Here is an 18,295-nt window from a genome sequence, read left to right on the forward strand (position 1 = left end):
GTCGATGGTTGTTCTTTTTTCAGAAGAATATCGATAAATTAATAAGATCAGACAGAACGTTAAATTAATAGTTTCGATAAATTAATAAGATATAATTTTTCGAAAGGTCCATGTATAAAGTTCAGTGATTGAGATCTACAAAATTGTATAAAATATAACTTCATCAAAAATATACATCACCTGTCTAAATTGAAATCGTTCTTTGGTGAATTCAGTTTTTATTCAACTGTGTAGTATCATATCAGCACTCCAAATAAAAAATAACTAAAATTATCAAAAATCGAAAGATGTAAGATTAAAACTAAAGTTTGATCGTATAAATGACCAAAATAACAAAAATAAAATAAAAATAAAATAACAATACCAATATTACAAATTTTTAAAAAATATGTGAAGAATGAACTACACTTTTTAAATCATTCTCCAGTCCATTTTATTCTCTCTTTTTTTACCCTTTCAATTTATTCATCTCAATGATTTATTTTATTCTACTAATTTCAATACTTTTCCTATGATCCAAATTACTCTCTAATCCTTCTCATTAATTTTCAGTTTTCTCAAGTTTCATACCCTTCAGATCTTTTTTCTATTTTATTATACAAACAATTTTTACAACAGCCTCAATTTTAAATAAGATGCAAGAATTCATATAATTTTTTTTTTCAAATTTTTTTGACAAACCAATACATTTTTATTAAATTAAAATATAAAAAAATATATCTATTTCTTTTAACAATACAATCTCATATAGCACGAGTTCATGTACTATATTTCACCGTGGAACTATCCTTTACAGTTTTTTACACACAAGCATCTGTCATTCAACAAAGAACGATGCAATCTAAAACGTTGGTTGAACTAGCTTCTCCAGCATATCAAATCTTCTGCTACAACTGATCTCACTTACAATACTCGTTCCCATCAAACAAAGCAGAAAATTCGCGCAACTCTTGTAGATCGCCATATCAACAGAGCATTTCAATTCTTTTTAGGCATGCTACTTCTTTCGGAAGGTTACCATACCGATGAAAGCCATCGCACGGAATCCTACACCGGCGAGAATCAGCATGGATAAACGAAGAACAAAGTGATTTACATTGTAGCCAAATCTATGGAGTGCGCCACATCGTGTCAGGAGCCACACACCATAGTACCTGAAATCGAAATATTCCCAGTTACAGCACGTATTACAATTGCTCATTTTACAGAACTCTATCCTTACGTTTGACCAAGAGTGTGCGTCCAACAAAAACTAAAAAGAGGATACTTCATACAATGCTGGCTTTACGCCATCATATAATTGAGAACAAACTTGACTGGGAAGGTAGTAAAACTTTATCCTGTAGGGGAGCCTTTCTCATGCACCCATTATTGGTTTTCCAGAACCATATTTATGAGCACGATAGGTACGAACGATGCCTTGAACTCAACCATTTCGCATTCAGTCGATATTTATTGTAATTTTTTTTAAAATGCCAATTGTCTGGCCTCTCCTGTATTTCTTCATCCTTTTTATTTTGTATTACACATAAGGTTTTCCCCACTCAACGAACTAAAGTTTCAAGCATTAGATGCTACTATGACAGCTGGATCACTGCCTTAAAATCTCATTCTTGAAAATGCTGCATGCTATATATAAGAAGTCATACCGTTCTGCATTTGCAATAACAAACGCTTCGAGTGCCCACTTTGGATAACAAAAGCTGCCTACAGTCCTCACAAACTTGCTTCCGTTCAACTGAGTTGCAATAAGAGTCAAAACAACTGGAAGAAGCACCGCGCACTACAGAAAGTGAAAGATCAGTTCCATTGTACTTTTTGCAGCACAAATTAAAATCAAATACTAATGTCCTAGATTTACCAGCTGGGAGGGACCTGGTTCAAGAAAGATGGCCAAGGCATAAGCTATACCAGTTACACAGTAAACGAGGCAGAGTAAGACAGCGTAGTTGTCTGCAAAGGAAGATTTTGGATTGCTGAAGAAATAAAACATGGAGAGATAGACGACTGGCTTCATCAGTACGTTGAATAGATCAACCGTGTCCTTGGCCATGAAATGAGCGAAGCTGCTAATGCCAGAAGCGCTCTCTCTCCAGTATTGTAACTTGTCCAGAGAAAACGACCTTAGAGCCGCAATCTTGCACAATAGAGCTGAAATTGCCAATTTAATTATAAAGCAAGAGAAAACGAGTCACAAGGTAAAGACACACACTTTTAAGCACATGAGTGTCCGACGTTTAAAAAAGAATTTCAATATATGATATTTAAGTAAAAATAATATAGCATTAAAGTGAGCGAAAGTTACATTTCTAGACGATTATAAATAAAAACTGTTGTTATCTTAGTCTGAATAAGGGGTGGGGGGAGGCAAAGCATCAAAGGGCATTCTTCATCCTTTTTGGGACACAATCATGAACAATGTCAACTTCGTGATCCATGATACAGTAAAATAAACATCAACTAAAGTAAGAAAAACCAGGGACCTAGATGAACTTACAAGCAGCAATTATGGTATATGTATAAGCACCAAAACCAAAGGTTGCATCATCTGCATTAGTAAGTGATCCCAAGCAGGCCCCAGCAATTAACAGGATAAGATAATCTACAGCATGTGTTTTAGCTTCTCTCAATCGCTGCTTACTAAGTCTGAGATTGCCATGACATGAACACGAGGATAAATAAATGTTGTTTCACAATAAAGCGCACAACAACATCAACATTTAATGATAATAAACATGATGATGACGTAAATAAGCTTTTAGCATAACGAGTGTTTGGTCCTTTGATTAGTATTGGAGTTAATGTCAAATTTTTGCGTTCAATGAGCTGCAAACAGGTGCATTATATGGAGAGGATTTGTAGGCCAGCCACAGTTTCCATTGCAAAAAAGTGGTCATTGCGTAGTTACATGAATTAAAAGATTTAAGTTGCACAAAAACTTTGCAATACTATTTGTTATAATTTTTTTTATAAAGCAATAAATAATCTGTGCTACGATTGGAACTTTCTAATCAGAAGCGCTTTTTGTTCATGTACCTTCCAAGGAAGTACTTGTACTGTAAGAAAATATTTGGGGTTTTCCTTTTGGATAAGTCGGTTGACTTTAAGAAGTTGCGCCGTATCCTATCATGCTTTTGTGCAACATGGGATTTAATATGTTGCCATACTTCCCCAGCAAAGGATTGTTCCTCCATGACAGAATCATGTAACACATGATTTGAAGTTCCATTTGAATCAGTTCTCATATCAGGTGGGATAGGATAACCATTATGTAGCATCCATCTAACAGGAAGTTCCTCATAATTAACACCGGAACTTGAGCTTGTTTTAATTAAGCCCTCCAAAATGTCAATAAAGTAATCTGGTGGATTAACACGCTCTGGGACACAGATGCCTAGACCTGCAAAGTAGTCTTCAACTTGTCTTACAGGTCCATGATATACAGTAAGGCCTCCTTTTGCTAGAAGTATCAAATCATCAAACATCTGGAACAATGCGTAGCTGCAACAAGAAAACACTTAAAAATAAACAAAAACCTAGTGAAAATATAGGCTTGACCTGAAGAAATTAGATGCCATTCAAATTTCACATTTTTCTAAGATTTTATCAAAGCATATTGTGCACACGTTACTTCCGCTACATGTATTATTGAACCAGGTTATGGTTTTTTCTTTTTTTTTTTCACTAGGTATCAAAGTACAATCTACAGGGGTTATTACCTTGGTTGATGGACAACCATGCATATATTTACCCCCTCGAGAGCTTCCCGCCTAAGAGCTCTAAGAAGTAGCTGCGAAGATGAGCTGTCCAACCCGGATGTCGGTTCATCTAAGAACAATAGTGACGGTTCCATCACTAACTCCAGGCCGACATTTACTCGTTTCCTCTGACCTCCAGAGATTCCTCGCTTCTCCACTGTTCCAACTATGGAAGCTCGTACAGCCTGTAAACCCAAGGAGTCAATGACTCTTTCGACTATAAGCACCTTCTCCGGCTCCGATAAATCTGCAGATAGTCTTCAAAATTAAAATGTAAATGCAATCAATAATAATTTCATGTTGCAATTATTTCTTACAGATAAACAGGAAACAAATTCACAAATCAAGGACCTAACAACGATAATCTGAATTCTTTAAAGTTGGCTAAACGTGCTCTTTTACTATGAGTGAGATTTTATTTAATTATTTTGGAATATAGTGTGATTAATTTCCTTTTGTAAACTTTGTTCCTTTAATTACTTCTATATTGTAGCCACTGACCACGAACACCCTCCAATAAATACTTTTAAGTCTCTAATAAGAATACCAAGTGAGAGATATCCTCTTTCATGGACTTGAAGCGACTAGACATGGAGGTCTAATTCATTAAATTGAATCAAGAGCAGCAAACGTTGCAACTTTCGGCTATAATCTGTGGCTTACCCAAGATCATCAAATCCATGGGAAGCCATCCAACTAAGCTGAAAACTATGATGGTTTAAATTATCATACATCGCTAATAGCAGAATCTAACTTGAGGAAGGAACTTAGGCTTGAATTCCCATGTCAATAGATAGAATCTTGACAAAAATTGTTAATGTAATGGTACACTTCCACCAGTATCTTCTGTGGCAGCAATGCAAATTTCAGAGATCCAACTTCTTGAGTACACATAGATTTGAAAAGCCTAACAGCTGGAATGTTCCAAAGAGTAATTTTTTGTTATTTTCATTGAGACAGCTGTTGTATACTTGATACTAGGGTATCAGACCATATCAGTGGTTTTGAGCTCGTGCAATTATATTAAACTAGATATAAGAAAGGAAAAGCTACGGTTTGAAGAGTAATTTTGTCGTTAGTTGATATATATCTGTTACGCTTTTAGAAATATTACACATGAAATTGGAAAATTTATTCGGTGATGGGCTGATCAGGATCGAAGGGTGACCTGCCCCGATGACTAACTCGGTATAATGTGTGCTACTTGGTTGCATAACTGATTCGTGTAAACGAGTAATGCATGCATAGTGTTTTTCTTAAAAATAAATATTGCACCTGCAATATGCACAGTTTAACTTCACATACCTGCACCTCGCACTGAACCATAGATTCTCCTCCACAGTCAAATTTCCATGCACAATGTCATCTTGTGGAACAAAACCAACTATTTTTCTATATGAATGGATTGATACTGCCTTTTCGTTAATCAAAACCAAGCCAGTCACGTTGCATCCTACTGCTTTTCCTGTCAAAGCAGAAAGAAAAGTAGTTTTCCCAGCTCCCGATGGGCCCATGGTAGCCGTAACACGGCCAGGACTTATCTTCCCAGTGACGGACTTCAAAAGTTTTTTATGCTTGCCTTTCAAAGTGACAGTCAGGTCTGTAAACACGATCTCAATGAAAGGCCTTTTCCTAATTTCATCGTTCGCAGCTAATGAAATTAGACCCGAGAAATTAAGGTTCTTGCTCTGTTGCTGCTGAGCTCTCTCTTTTTCAAGTTGTGTATATGCGTAATTGAAAATCTGACTACGTGTATGAATATCTTTTCCTTTTGAAACTTTGTTTTTGACATCTTTGTTTCTGGAATCAATGTCGAATTTGCCAAAATTATCTTCCTTCTCATCTTCCGTGTGAATATGAAGACTGGATTCTGTTTTCTCTACTTTGGAATTGGCATTTGATTGATGAGGCATACCAGAGCCATCAGCTGATACGGATGAATATAAATCATCAGTCATTTCAGTTTCTATTTCATTCAGAATTTTGAATTCCTCCGGATTTGAGGGCATCCTTTTAGAAAATCTGCCAGAAATCTGAGCATGCAATTCAGCCACATGCTTCACAGCAGCATCTTTGGCAGATTTCCACCTTGCACGTGCTTGTGTCTTCTCCCTAACATTTCTTACTGCCGTTTCCCTGGATTTTCTGAATCTCCTCTCACGAATAGTAAGAAGTTGGTCTGAACAATTATATATAATGAGCAAAAGAGTACTTAATGCACCCTGCAATATTGATGGATAGATAGTAAATCAACATCCAACTGACAGAGAAGAAACGGAAAGAGAGGCACCAAGTAAAATGCCATGATTTAAAGGTTTTCAAACAGTACACCGTGATGGAGCCATAAAGTAGTAAGGAAAAGATATTTCAAGGAAACACAATCAAGTTGTAGTTATTAATCCATAGAGATTAACTTACAATAAGCATCACTCCATATAAATGAATATTTTGACTTTCAGTTTTCGGATCACATGTAGTCAACCTGAAGCATCCTGTAAATCAACATTTAAAACCCAATGCAAAATGTCAAGATAATCCAACATTTCTACCTTTAGATATTCCGAAAATACGCTTCTAAACGCAAGGAGGTTGAGTTCGGGAAAAAGGATACATTAATATGGCATATTTTCACTCTCTACTAATTGAAGAACTTACGTTTTTCACCAGTGGAACCCCTTGGACAATAATACCTGAGAATTTAGTACATCAAGTATTAGCAATGAAATAACATGAGCTCAAACAAACACGATAGGTAGTATATCAAAAACAGAAAAAAGTAAAACCAGAGGATCATATGCCCAAAATATTGATGTTCAAAATCAAAAACTAAGACAATCAATCAAATGGGTAACATGAGCTCAAACAGACAGGATAGGTAGTATATCAAAAAAAAAAAGTAAAACCAGAGGATCATATGCCCAAAATATTGATGTTCAAAAACAAAAAACTAAGACAATCAATAAAATGGGTGTTGGAAAGTAAATTACTACCCACTGCTGCAAGGTCGTTCCACTGTGTTTGTTGGACAATAGGAACCCGCAGGACAGAACATCTCCCTGTTGGTCCGTGCATCAGCCCATATATTTGCACCACCACAACTATGATCTGGTTGTCCTGGAGGTGTTCGGTAAGAATATCTGTACGGTCCATTATTTATCAATATGCTATAAATCTCATAGAGTGGTAAACTACAATGACAAAAGAAGTATAATAAGAAAATTCGAACTCACGGATCGCATATGCCTGTAGTTTTATTGAGTGTTGCAAGTGGGCAGTAGGCACCCAATGGACATGCTGCAGACAAAAAGTTGAATGATTCGTGATGTCGCAGTATGATCATAAAAGATAATGGAGTAAATTAACAAAGCTTAATACATATCACATCAGACTTAAAAGTAGCTAGCACAACACAAAAATAGAGAGACACAAATATAGTCAACCCTGTAAGCTCTTTATTAATAACAAGAAGAGTAATGGCGGCATGCAGAGAACTGAAGTATCCAAAAAGGCGTATGAAGAAGAAATGGGGTTCAGCAGCAAATTAAGCATGTTCAGAACAAATGGAAAAATTGAAACATTATCCTTAGTCGCTACACAAAAATTATAACATCAGCATACGCACAGTGAGTAATTGAAATTTTAAAAACCGGCAGTAATCTCGATGACTTGACTTACGTATCATGCATGTGATGCTAGATGGGCAAAAAAAGCCCTCACAACAAGATTGGCAATCACTTCCTCTTGCAGGTACTTCTTGAGAATTTTTAAGATCAACTTGCCCCTCAATATCGGTCATACAAGCCCATCCCGGCTCACAACCAGCAACCCAATATGTTGAGTTACAATTCCGGTTAGGTCTCGCACGGTTCATCCCATTGAGCAAATTATTAAAATAAATTTCTACTTCCGCGGCTGTGCATAATCGTCGACTAACATCTGCCATTGAACAGGTAAAAGCTTATAAATAATAAGACCCCTAAACAAACAAAGTAGAAAGCATACAGAACATACTAGTAGCAGAGGAGCTTCATATTTAGGTAAGGCCTAGCCACTAGCAGGTTTCTTTCAAGAAAACAGGTGAACATATGAAACTAATCAAGAATATGCACAATCGATGACTTGATGCATCTTTTGCGTCATAACATTATTATTCAACCCATTTCGACATCCATTATGTGTTTCCATCCATTAATCCGGATCGAAATCTCACTAAAACTTGGTCAAACTCACATTAAACACATATCACGACAACAAGAAACATAGCATTTAACCAGACAGCTGAAACCTCATATGTACACCTTTCCAACAGTAAGTTTACAAAATCATTATTTTGCTTCATTGGACAAAACAGTTAAAAAATTAAGTGACATCACCTCCAACTTTGAGCATACAAGCAGTCAAGAAATTCCAATCTGAAGAATAATTAAAGGCTTTATCCCAATCAGCTTTCCTGCACCACCGAAAAGAAGACAGTTGCAACAGCTCTAGACAAAACAAAACAAAACATACTAATAAATTAAGACAAAAAACCCATCAAGAACAATCCTTCATCTTCCTTTTCACTCATCCACTCTTTGGGAAAAACCAAATGAAAAAAAAAGAAGAACATTTACGGATCCTCGATGCAAAAGCTGTATTCTTGCACAAGTTGGCTGGAGAGCAACTCCGTGGTGAGATTGTCGAGCCTGGCGTAAGCTGCTTGAGTCAATAAATCAAAAGTACCAGGATTTGGCAGCGGGGGTGGACTCAACGCACCAAGTTGGCATTGCACAAACCGCAGGAAGCTGAATGGGTAGAGTGTAACGATGCAGGAATAGAAAAGACATGTGAATGCAGAAGATCCCAGCAGCTTCCTTCTTCTCATTGCTCTTCTACAAGTTGCAGAGACCAAATTTTCTGCAAGATTCAAACTATGCTGATCCCAATGAAGATGTCTGTTGGGCAGTTGAGGTGGGACAAATAGAGATCTTGAAGAAGATCATCACGAGACGAGTTTTCGGGCGATGGTCAAAGTGACGCATGGGAACACACGGCGTTGGATTTTATATAATATCTAAATTTTGTAGCTATTTTCCACTTGCTCGGTCAGCTTCTTTTCCTTCCAATGCCAATCTGTTCACACATTTTATGGTTGGTAAAAAATACATTCTAAATCTAATAAAGAAAAATACATTTTATATTTTCAAAAAAAAAAAATATATATATATATATATATATATTATATTAAATTTGAATAGTCAATATTATATGTCAAAGTACAAACACTTTCGTTTTAAATATTTTAAATAATCCTAACAATAAAACTTAAATTATATAAATCATAAAACGTTTTCTAAAAAATGACAAATTTTTGTTCCTCGACAACTTCTGTAAATTAATATGCCATGATTATTAATTTTTATCGTGTAATATTTTTTGTCATCGCAAGTCTGGATAGAAAAGTAAAATTAATAACTTACATATAAATTTAGATTAGATCTCTTGTGACACGTTCTGACGAATCTTTATCTGTGAGACGGGTCAACTGTATCGATATTAATAATAAAAAGTAATATTTTTTCATGGATGACCCAAATAAGAGATCTTTCTCACAAAATACGACATGTGCGATCATCTCATACAAATTTTTGTCATTAATTAATCTATTAATCTCGAATTTAAACTTAATTGAAACAAACCTGGGATAAACTCAAAAAAAAAAATTCTTTAGATTTTAGGTAAAGTTTTTAATTGTTTTATATTAATTATGATAGTTAATAAAAACATTAATCATAAAAACATCGTTTGCAATAGTCGAGACAGATTTTACAAATTAACAAGTAGTTATCATATCTCAAAGATCTATTTAATTATGTTATTAATAACACGAAATTCATACACATGTGGTCAACTAAATTACATTTAAATTAAATTATTTGGAAAAAAAAAATTGACACATACGAAATTTCAAATAAAGAATAATTCGTACTACAAGTTTATGTCACAAATTATTGTGCAGATATTTTTGGCCATTTCTCTGTCAAGATAAGTTTGTCGAAATTTAAAAGGCATTGGCCAATTGGGCAATGGGAAGATATTTTTGGCATTAATAGGGGAAAATTTTTGATAACATCTATTATTATTTAAAGAGGTATAATCAAATTATGGTTATAATTAATTACTTGGAATGAGAATTCGGGTAATCCGTTGATTCAGGAGATCGTGACTTGAATGATTTCTGTTCCAACGTATCAATTAACAGAAATGAAATCCAATAATTGATTTTATAGGGGTCAGGGTCGTACATGTGTTCGATCAGGTCTGAAACGAAAATTTAAAAACGAGTCCTTTTGTTATGAGAAATAATACAAAAAAACAGTTAAAAAATAATAAATACAATACATAATACATAAATACATCAGAAACAATATATTACATAAAAAAACAAGTTATAAATATTTGAAATAGTTACATAATACTGATCTAGCTCATTTATAGGAAAATATATATAAAAAATTTGTATAATCTAGTTTTCAGATCATTTCTTTGTCAATCAATAATATAATTATCTCATTTAGTTTATCTTGTGAGATTATTGACCGGAGATAAATCTTTATTAAGTTAAACTTCAATAATCTTATTCTGCTTAAACAACTATTACTGGTATTATTAAAATAATCTTATAGGCAATACAATTAATTGAAAATAAAATATTTAGTTTTTCCAAATATTGTAGCATATTCAAAAATTGTTGAAGTTCTATACAATACTTCACAAACTAGTTAAAAGACTAATTCTTTAACTTTTTTTTAACTCAACAAATGCCTCAAAGTCTCTTGATATTGTCTAAATTGTTTAAACCGAAGTTGAAGAAAAGATCGAATATGATCAATTATAATCCAAAAATATTCAAATGAGTCTTTTTTATTTAATATTGAACCATTTTTTCTCCTTTCGGTAGGCCACCAACTCAAAATATATATGTTGGATCCCTTCCAGGATCGGGCCATGAGGCAGTGACCTCCTTGGTCTCATAGAAGGTTCGGCCTTACTCGAGGTTGTCACAAGTTTCACGAACGAACATCAAAGATGCCGAGGATTATCTCGCGAGACTCTCAAATCAGTGATCACCTCCAATATATGACAAAAAGGAGATAGCTTTTGGAATTAAAAGTCACTTACCTCAAATGGAGAATATGAGTGGTATTTATAGAAAAATTAAAACGAGCATAAAATGTAAATGAACCATTCAATATTATATACTACTAATTAACTTTTTCAAAGCTTTTTAGGGGTTAAATTTTATCAATTATCTTATTAATCAATTTTTACTTTAAGTATGAATCGAAATGACCTAACTTTCTCAATATTAAAAAGGTGATTTCCTAAATAAAAAAACTTCTTTTACGTGCGTTGATTTTATTTTATAATGCTACGGAGGGATATATATATATATATAAAATGTGTCAAGATCAATCAGATCCATGCTCCAGATCAATCAGATCAATGCATTGATTTTTCAATATGTTTCATTGCTTAAACTTCAGATGTGAATCCCGGATTATTTCACCCTGCCCGTGCAGGCACTGCCTGCACGGGAAGGGAACGGCCCGGATCACTCCACATGAGTGATCCGGGCCCACCACCATGTATAAAAAAAAAAAAAATTGGCTCAGATTTTTCCGAGCCTTTAGATCTACTGCCCGCACGAGTAGGGTCTACTTTACCGTGAATCCCTGGAACGTTTCTTTCGTTTCCTTCACAAGTTTCGATTAATTAAAAATAATTAATAATATACAAATTGATCGAACTTCTCATTTGACCACCTTGCATCATATATTAATATTATTTTATTAGCTAGGTATGTATTAAAAAGATGACCAAAGTTATTTCTTAAACTCTCCCAAAAAATATGCTAATGGAAAGAGAAAATTTATTAAATCTTTTACTTGACAATAATCACATTTAAGTAGCAGTAAAACGGTCTTACATATCTCTATCTATGAGACTTGTCGACTCAATCCATATCTACGGTAAAAAAAAATATTTCTCATCGATCGGATCGGTTTAGAGATCCGTCTCATATGAGTTTTTTTATCATTTTATTTTATACACACTTTAGAAACTTTAATAGTCGAACAAAAAAATTAGATTGATATCCAAATATATGTATGTGTGTGTATACATATATTAATTATATAATATTTTTTTTGGGGTATCATTAATTATTAATTTATAAAAAAATGTCTATCCTATCTGGCCAAGGAGAAAATTCAAATTAATATTATTGTAATGTCCACGCTAATCAGCTTGGTGTCACAATTAAGAGTAAATAAGAGTAGAATACAGCTAAAAAATCACTGTCCAAATAAATAAATGAAGACAAAACACGTACGTAATCTACGAGATTACTCAATTTTTCATTTGAAATTTTCAGTGGCAGGCACAGGTACATAAATTCATTCCCACTTCTCTAAATTTAACATTCAATATAATTATATAGTAAGAATATATTTTGCTCATTATTCTACTAAGTTTACTTTCCAGAATATTGGTGAATGGAAGATTTACTTTTAAACTCAAAGTTGGTAGATATTTTGTTTGTCTGTCTATGTATACATATATAGAAGATCTTATATTACAGAGGGAAACTCCTCCAACTCGTCTTCATTTTATCATTTGTACCTTTTATTTTGGATTTCTATTTTGGAGAATGCTACAGCGATCCTTTCGCATTGTAAATTTATATTACAAAATAGAGAATTGTATAAATTACAAAAATGTCATAATTGACTAAATAAAACATATATTTGAGATCAAGGAAGTATATATCATTCATTATCTTTCGACAAAAACTCAAGAAAGATTACGAAAATACGAGCCTATTATTGAATATATTGTGATAGTGCAATATCCGCGTCTGATTCAAGCAGAATGTTCAATTCTTTGAGCCTCTGAATCTCAAAGCTTCTGCTATAGTAGGATCTTGTATATCCAAATGCTACCTTGAATAGCTCCAACAACCATCCCACGATAATCTCTGAGTATGCACCCAAAACCGATACGAGGAGAGGATTACGAAGCAAAGCTACATCAACACTACACTTAGCATAAGAAGTTGGGGGAGTTTTCCGATGAACAAGCTGCTGTTGGCTGAGAAGGAGTGGGGACTGAACTGTTCTATGATGCGTCGGAAGCCATTGTGAATGAATATCCATAGCAGAAGAAAATATTAAGTCTGCTGGTTTGTTCTTTCCATTCCATACCACATACATTATCACTGCTGCCATCTCCAAGTCTAAATGGTTCTCGAGTGTTAACAAGATTCTGCCAGCATTTGGTAATAGTATCCGCGGACCCAATATTGCTACAAATCGAAGTAAGATTCCAAACATTGAGGGCAGGAAACCAGAGTGGAATTTTGGTGCAAGTCAAATTGCAATTAATTCAAAATAAATAATCAAAAGAAAAACACCACGAATTGTTCCTCGATGTTCCCCCACCATACATACATACACAGTTTTTTTATCATCTAACTCGCTCATCCTCTAAAGTCAATGTGAATATTTTAAATCTCTACAAATAATTTTCTTTTCCTCAATAAATGAATATTTTTAATCTCTAAGATGTTGACATAAATTTTACTTTCTTTCCTTTGAGATGAAGCAAATCTCGTTCTATACATACATTACACCACACCTGTCATTCACTCCTTATCTTAATTTATTGTAGTTTAAAAATAGGGGATGTAAAGTTGGTGAGCAGAACTCCAACTGCTGGCCATTGACTTGCATAGATCATGAGATCCTCGTTGCTGCGCATGCATTCTGTAAATACCCTTTTCAAGATTTCTTGATTTCAATTAAAATAAGCGCAGAAAACAAAAAGTTTGAAGGTTGCGTCACACAGATATTGCTTGCGAGTGACTCTGAGAAAGGTGAAGTTTTTATTTAGTTTTACTGTTACTTTTTTGGTTCTTCTTCTTGCCTGAACATTGGTACTCTGAAGTTGATTGATATGCATTTTGTGTTGGGAGGTTATTGATGGTTTTCAGATTCTTGGAATTATGTAAAATTAGGGGTTCGGCAAGGAAAAATGGTCGCTTTTCAAATGGAAATTTGTCAAGTTCTTTTCTGACTTGATGCTCTGTATTTATTGTTATTGAATGTATCTAATAGCGTCACAATCGAAAGTAGGCAGAATGTTTGTGTGTATTAAGCAAAATGTATCTAGATCATGAATTGCGATGAGTTGACCAATCTCCAATTTCATCATCTTCTTGAAATGCAATGCAGCATTTGCTTGTTATGATATTTGCAGGGGTGACTTATTGTATGGTTGGGGGGGAGGGGGAGGGGTTTATGTTATTTGGTTGGCCAAGTTTAGATTTTAACAAAACTTCAGCATAACTTTTTTAATCTTTTTCGAGTGAGAGGACGATTACATTCCCGCCCCTGGATGAGTCCTGTTTTGATCCTTCTGATGATGAGTAAAGGGAAATAATCTTTTTATCATTTTCTTTTTCTTCTAGTGATGATTTTCTTGTTACCAATATGCAGCGATAAACAGAATTTGGAGGGCTATGAAGTGCTTTCAGTTCTCCTATAAAAATGAGGAGCCAAAGACTGGAAAATCTTGTACATTACCTCTGTCTTCGACTTCAATATCAACGGATCAAGATGTAATGAAATCTGGATCGGAATGCAATTCTCAGATTTTATCGGATGTGAGCAATGCATCCTCGGCTAAGATCTCATTTGCGAGCTTTTCTCAGAGGAGTAGCAATCTTAGGGTGTTTGCCTTTGCTGACCTTAAAGAAGCCACCAAGAATTTTAGCCGATCTCTGATGATTGGAGAAGGGGGATTTGGTGCCGTTTATAGGGGTGTTCTCCGGGAGACTAATGATTCGAGTAAAAGGGTCAACGTTGCTGTCAAACAACTCAGCAGAAGAGGATTGCAGGCAAGCTCTTTTTGTCATACCTCATTCACATTGTGAGGCATATGCTAATGTTATTGAAACTACACATGAGTCCTCTAACTACCAGGGGCAAACATTTTCATAAAATGATGACATACATATTAGTTGATGGCAAATCCCATCATATGATCTTGGTTGCATGGACCCATGGTCTTGAAGCTTTACAGTTACCTCATTGCATTTTTGTATAAGTCAATTATGGCTAATGGCAGAGAAAATTCGAGATTATTAATTGCAATGCAAACTAATAACTTGGCACCTTCAACATGTTATTTGTGCAGGGACACAAGGAATGGGTGACTGAAGTAAACGTTCTTGGCATTGTTGAGCATCCAAATCTTGTCAAACTCATAGGCTACTGTGCTGAGGATGATGAGCGAGGGATCCAACGCCTTCTGGTCTATGAATATATGCCCAACCAGAGCGTACAAGACCGTTTATCGAGTCGATTTGAGGCCACTTTGCCATGGGAAACTAGATTGTGTATAGCCCAAGATGCTGGACGAGGCTTAGCATACCTTCACGAGGGCATGGAATTTCAGGTAATTGTATTAATATAAGTTCAGAGACATATTGTGTCATGTTACAAACCAAGATTACCAAAAAAAGTGGAAGGAAGATAACATAAATATTCTTTATGTAAGAGAACTGTGAGAATGTATGCATGATTTAAATTTTGAAGCTTTATCATTTACCAATGTATTCAAAAACTCAAAAGTAAATATTAGCGTTAAGAAATGGAGATAACTTATATTATTTTGACATGATGAATAATGAATATATCATGCCCTGGCCATCGAACCCGTCGAAAGTGAGATTTGAGATGGAATCTGAAATCATCGATTTTAGACTGTTAAAAATGGTATGTTCACTACAACAAGCGCATGAATTCTGTTTGACAAATTTTATAATTTACCGAATGGTCGTTTCACTTTTGATTGGTAACGTGGCCTCTTGGTAATTATCATATTCATTTTTGAGTTACTTTGATGCAGATTATCTTTAGAGATTTCAAGTCTTCAAATATACTCTTAGACGATCAATGGAATGCAAAGCTGTCGGATTTTGGGTTGGCGAGGTTGGGTCCTGCAGATGGATTAAGCCATGTCTCGACTGCCGTATGAGATTCACATACATTCATGCATAAGATTATTTTAATTAAAAACTGCCATGCATTTATTTAAAACATTTGAAACCGGCAATCTTTCTCTGTATCAAACAGGTTGTAGGAACAGTTGGATATGCTGCTCCAGAATACATTCAAACGGGGCGACTCACATCCAAGAGTGACGTGTGGAGCTACGGAATTTTTCTTTACGAACTTATAACTGGGAGACGCCCTATGGACAGAAACCGACCCAAGAATGAGCAAAAGCTCTTGGACTGGGTGAGGCCACACCTTGTTGACCTGAAGAAATTCGAACAGATACTGGACCCCCGACTCAATGGGAAGTATGATATCAAATCCGCCCAAAAGTTGGCAGCAATTGCCAATAGGTGTCTAATCCGGCACCCCAAGAACCGGCCGCGAATGAGTGAAATTCTCGAAATGGTGAACCGGGTCGTTGATGCAACCGTTATCACTGTCGCAAGCTCTGAAGTTGCTGTGGCGAGCTCCCCAGTGTACGATGAAGAAGAGAAATCAGCAGACGAGGGTTTGAAGAGAAGGTTTGTGGATCACATTATAGGGGATAACAAGTGGTTGGAATGGAGGCTATGGAAGCCCTGCCTTGTGAAGAGTAATTGAGTGGAAATGCATGCACACAATAAAATTTGAGTAAAGATGTGATTGCTGGACTTCAATGAAGAAGTTAATGAGGTAAAAAAGAAAGGAACTGAGTTTGACAAATATATATATATATATATATGTATATATCTATATATGTATTACATGGATACACAGACACAACACTTCAAAGATGGTGTTTTTGGGAGAGTTTTTAAACTCGAGTCCTAAGAAGGATCCCAGTGGTGTGAAACGCAATTTATGTGTAATAATCTCCATATCACATAGTTCTCTGGATTTCAAAATTTCATAAATCTATGTTATCAAAGCAGATTGCCCAGTATTTTGAAAAAAGCCTGATGAAATATAAGTACAAATTTATGATTTTAAACATTATTGATGGAAGGTCACAGGTTGTCGATACAATTCCATTGACCTTTGTATGTTGTGGTCATTTCTTAAACCCGGAGTTCCGTTGGAATTCTGATATATGAAATGATATAGAAGTTGTGATGGGATTTGTGTCAGTTTATATTAAGGATGTGCGAAGGCGGTAAAATGCAAGATAGAACCGGAAGAATAATTTTTTGTCCGTTAAATTGTAGGTAAAAACTTGTGTGAGACAGTATCACGGGTCGTATTTTGTGAGACAGATCTCTTATTTGGGTCATCCATGAAAAAATATTACTTTTTATGCTAATAGTATTACTTTTTATTATGAATATCGGTAGGGTTGATCCGTCTCACAGACAAAGATTCGTGAGATCGTCTCACAATAGAACTACTCTAAATTGTATTATTTTGCTTTTTAGTTTATTAATTCATTAAACTTTCATGTTGGTGTACTAGCTATTCATTTGCTCTCTCTTGGTCTAATTATTGACGTTGTGTTAGATACGAGCATTTTCTTATGTCAAGTTAACATTCTAGATTAATATGATTAAAATCGAAAAAAATCATATTTATTACATCAAAATCAAAATTTAAGTTATTAATGGACCAAAACTGAGAATAGAATAAACTAATGGATCGCTTTATCGTGAAATCACAGAGCTAACAATGTATGATATAGTTGATTTTTTTGGAAATATTCCTGGAAATTACACAAAAAAGTTCACAAAATCACCTGTAATCGATATTTTTTTTATTGTAATAATGAACATAATCGGTTTTCTTTTCATTTCCTTTATATTGGAACATATCTGGGCATGTAACTATTAATAAAGTATTGAAGTATTAAGTAAATATTACTATAAAATTAAAATTAAAATTAAAATTATTTTTTTGTAGTTTCACTTCTAAAGAAATCATACAGTGTAGCCAAAAAAATAAAACTGAACGATTTGCTTTATATGAAGTATAATGGGGTTTTGAGAAGTTGATATGATTTGCATGACATTCTATGTATTTATTATTTTTGTAGCATATCTTTAATGTATACATTCGATAAACCCCTTATATCTATAATATTTTGTAAATCACACACATCAGGTAACCTGCAAACAAACTGAAGTAGATAATATTATCGTGGGATTCGAACTCGGGACCTTAGTCCCGAATTTCACACACTAAACCAATTCAGGTGATTCAATTTTCTTGGATGACATATATTACAATAATGAACCAATAATAGTTGATGCAAGGATTCAATCATGATGGTAATGAGGAAAATGATCTTGTTTTTGTCTATCAGACATTGACTTGGAGCTAAGTTGCATGAGCCACTGGATTTGGTGAAGATACAGCTTGTGCTTTTAGACCTCAAGATTCATCTTCTTAATTTTTTTTTTAAAAAACAACAATAATAAATATATAAAATGTGTGTAGGAGAAAACTAACTTGATCTATATTTAA

The 18,295-nt window shown here is 34.5% G+C and overlaps 2 protein-coding genes across 3 annotated transcripts; one reads left to right on the forward strand and one right to left on the reverse strand.

The window, feature by feature from the left end:
• Window positions 1-698: 698 nt before the first annotated feature.
• LOC140823721 (ABC transporter G family member 28-like) lies at window positions 699-8,794 on the reverse strand. 2 transcript variants are annotated; one of them, XM_073185200.1, is made up of 14 exons: window positions 8,372-8,790; window positions 8,132-8,208; window positions 7,434-7,694; window positions 6,989-7,052; window positions 6,749-6,895; window positions 6,414-6,448; window positions 6,177-6,250; window positions 5,064-5,980; window positions 3,720-4,016; window positions 3,037-3,501; window positions 2,498-2,646; window positions 1,862-2,151; window positions 1,650-1,783; window positions 699-1,154 (listed from the first exon to the last, which is right to left on the reverse strand). In XM_073185200.1, the coding sequence occupies exons 1-14, from the start codon at window positions 8,620-8,622 to the stop codon at window positions 998-1,000; spliced, it is 3,318 nt and encodes a 1,105-aa protein (XP_073041301.1). In that variant the 5' UTR covers window positions 8,623-8,790; the 3' UTR covers window positions 699-997. The 2 variants fall into 2 exon arrangements, with proteins under 2 accessions (XP_073041301.1, XP_073041310.1); XM_073185209.1 differs by lacking the exons at window positions 699-1,154; window positions 1,650-1,783; window positions 2,498-2,646 and having other exon boundaries at window positions 1,980-2,151; window positions 8,372-8,794.
• A 4,582-nt stretch (window positions 8,795-13,376) lies between these two features.
• LOC140823731 (serine/threonine-protein kinase PCRK1-like) lies at window positions 13,377-16,832 on the forward strand. Its single transcript, XM_073185223.1, has 5 exons — window positions 13,377-13,674; window positions 14,297-14,697; window positions 14,997-15,257; window positions 15,711-15,833; window positions 15,938-16,832. Exons 2-5 carry the CDS (start codon window positions 14,320-14,322, stop codon window positions 16,460-16,462), a joined length of 1,287 nt encoding a protein of 428 aa, XP_073041324.1. The 5' UTR covers window positions 13,377-13,674; window positions 14,297-14,319; the 3' UTR covers window positions 16,463-16,832.
• The last annotated feature ends 1,463 nt before the right edge of the window (window positions 16,833-18,295 follow it).

This window comes from Primulina eburnea, chromosome 1, assembly GCF_022965805.1.
Source record: "Primulina eburnea isolate SZY01 chromosome 1, ASM2296580v1, whole genome shotgun sequence".
In the NCBI taxonomy this organism is placed as follows: domain Eukaryota; kingdom Viridiplantae; phylum Streptophyta; class Magnoliopsida; order Lamiales; family Gesneriaceae; genus Primulina; species Primulina eburnea.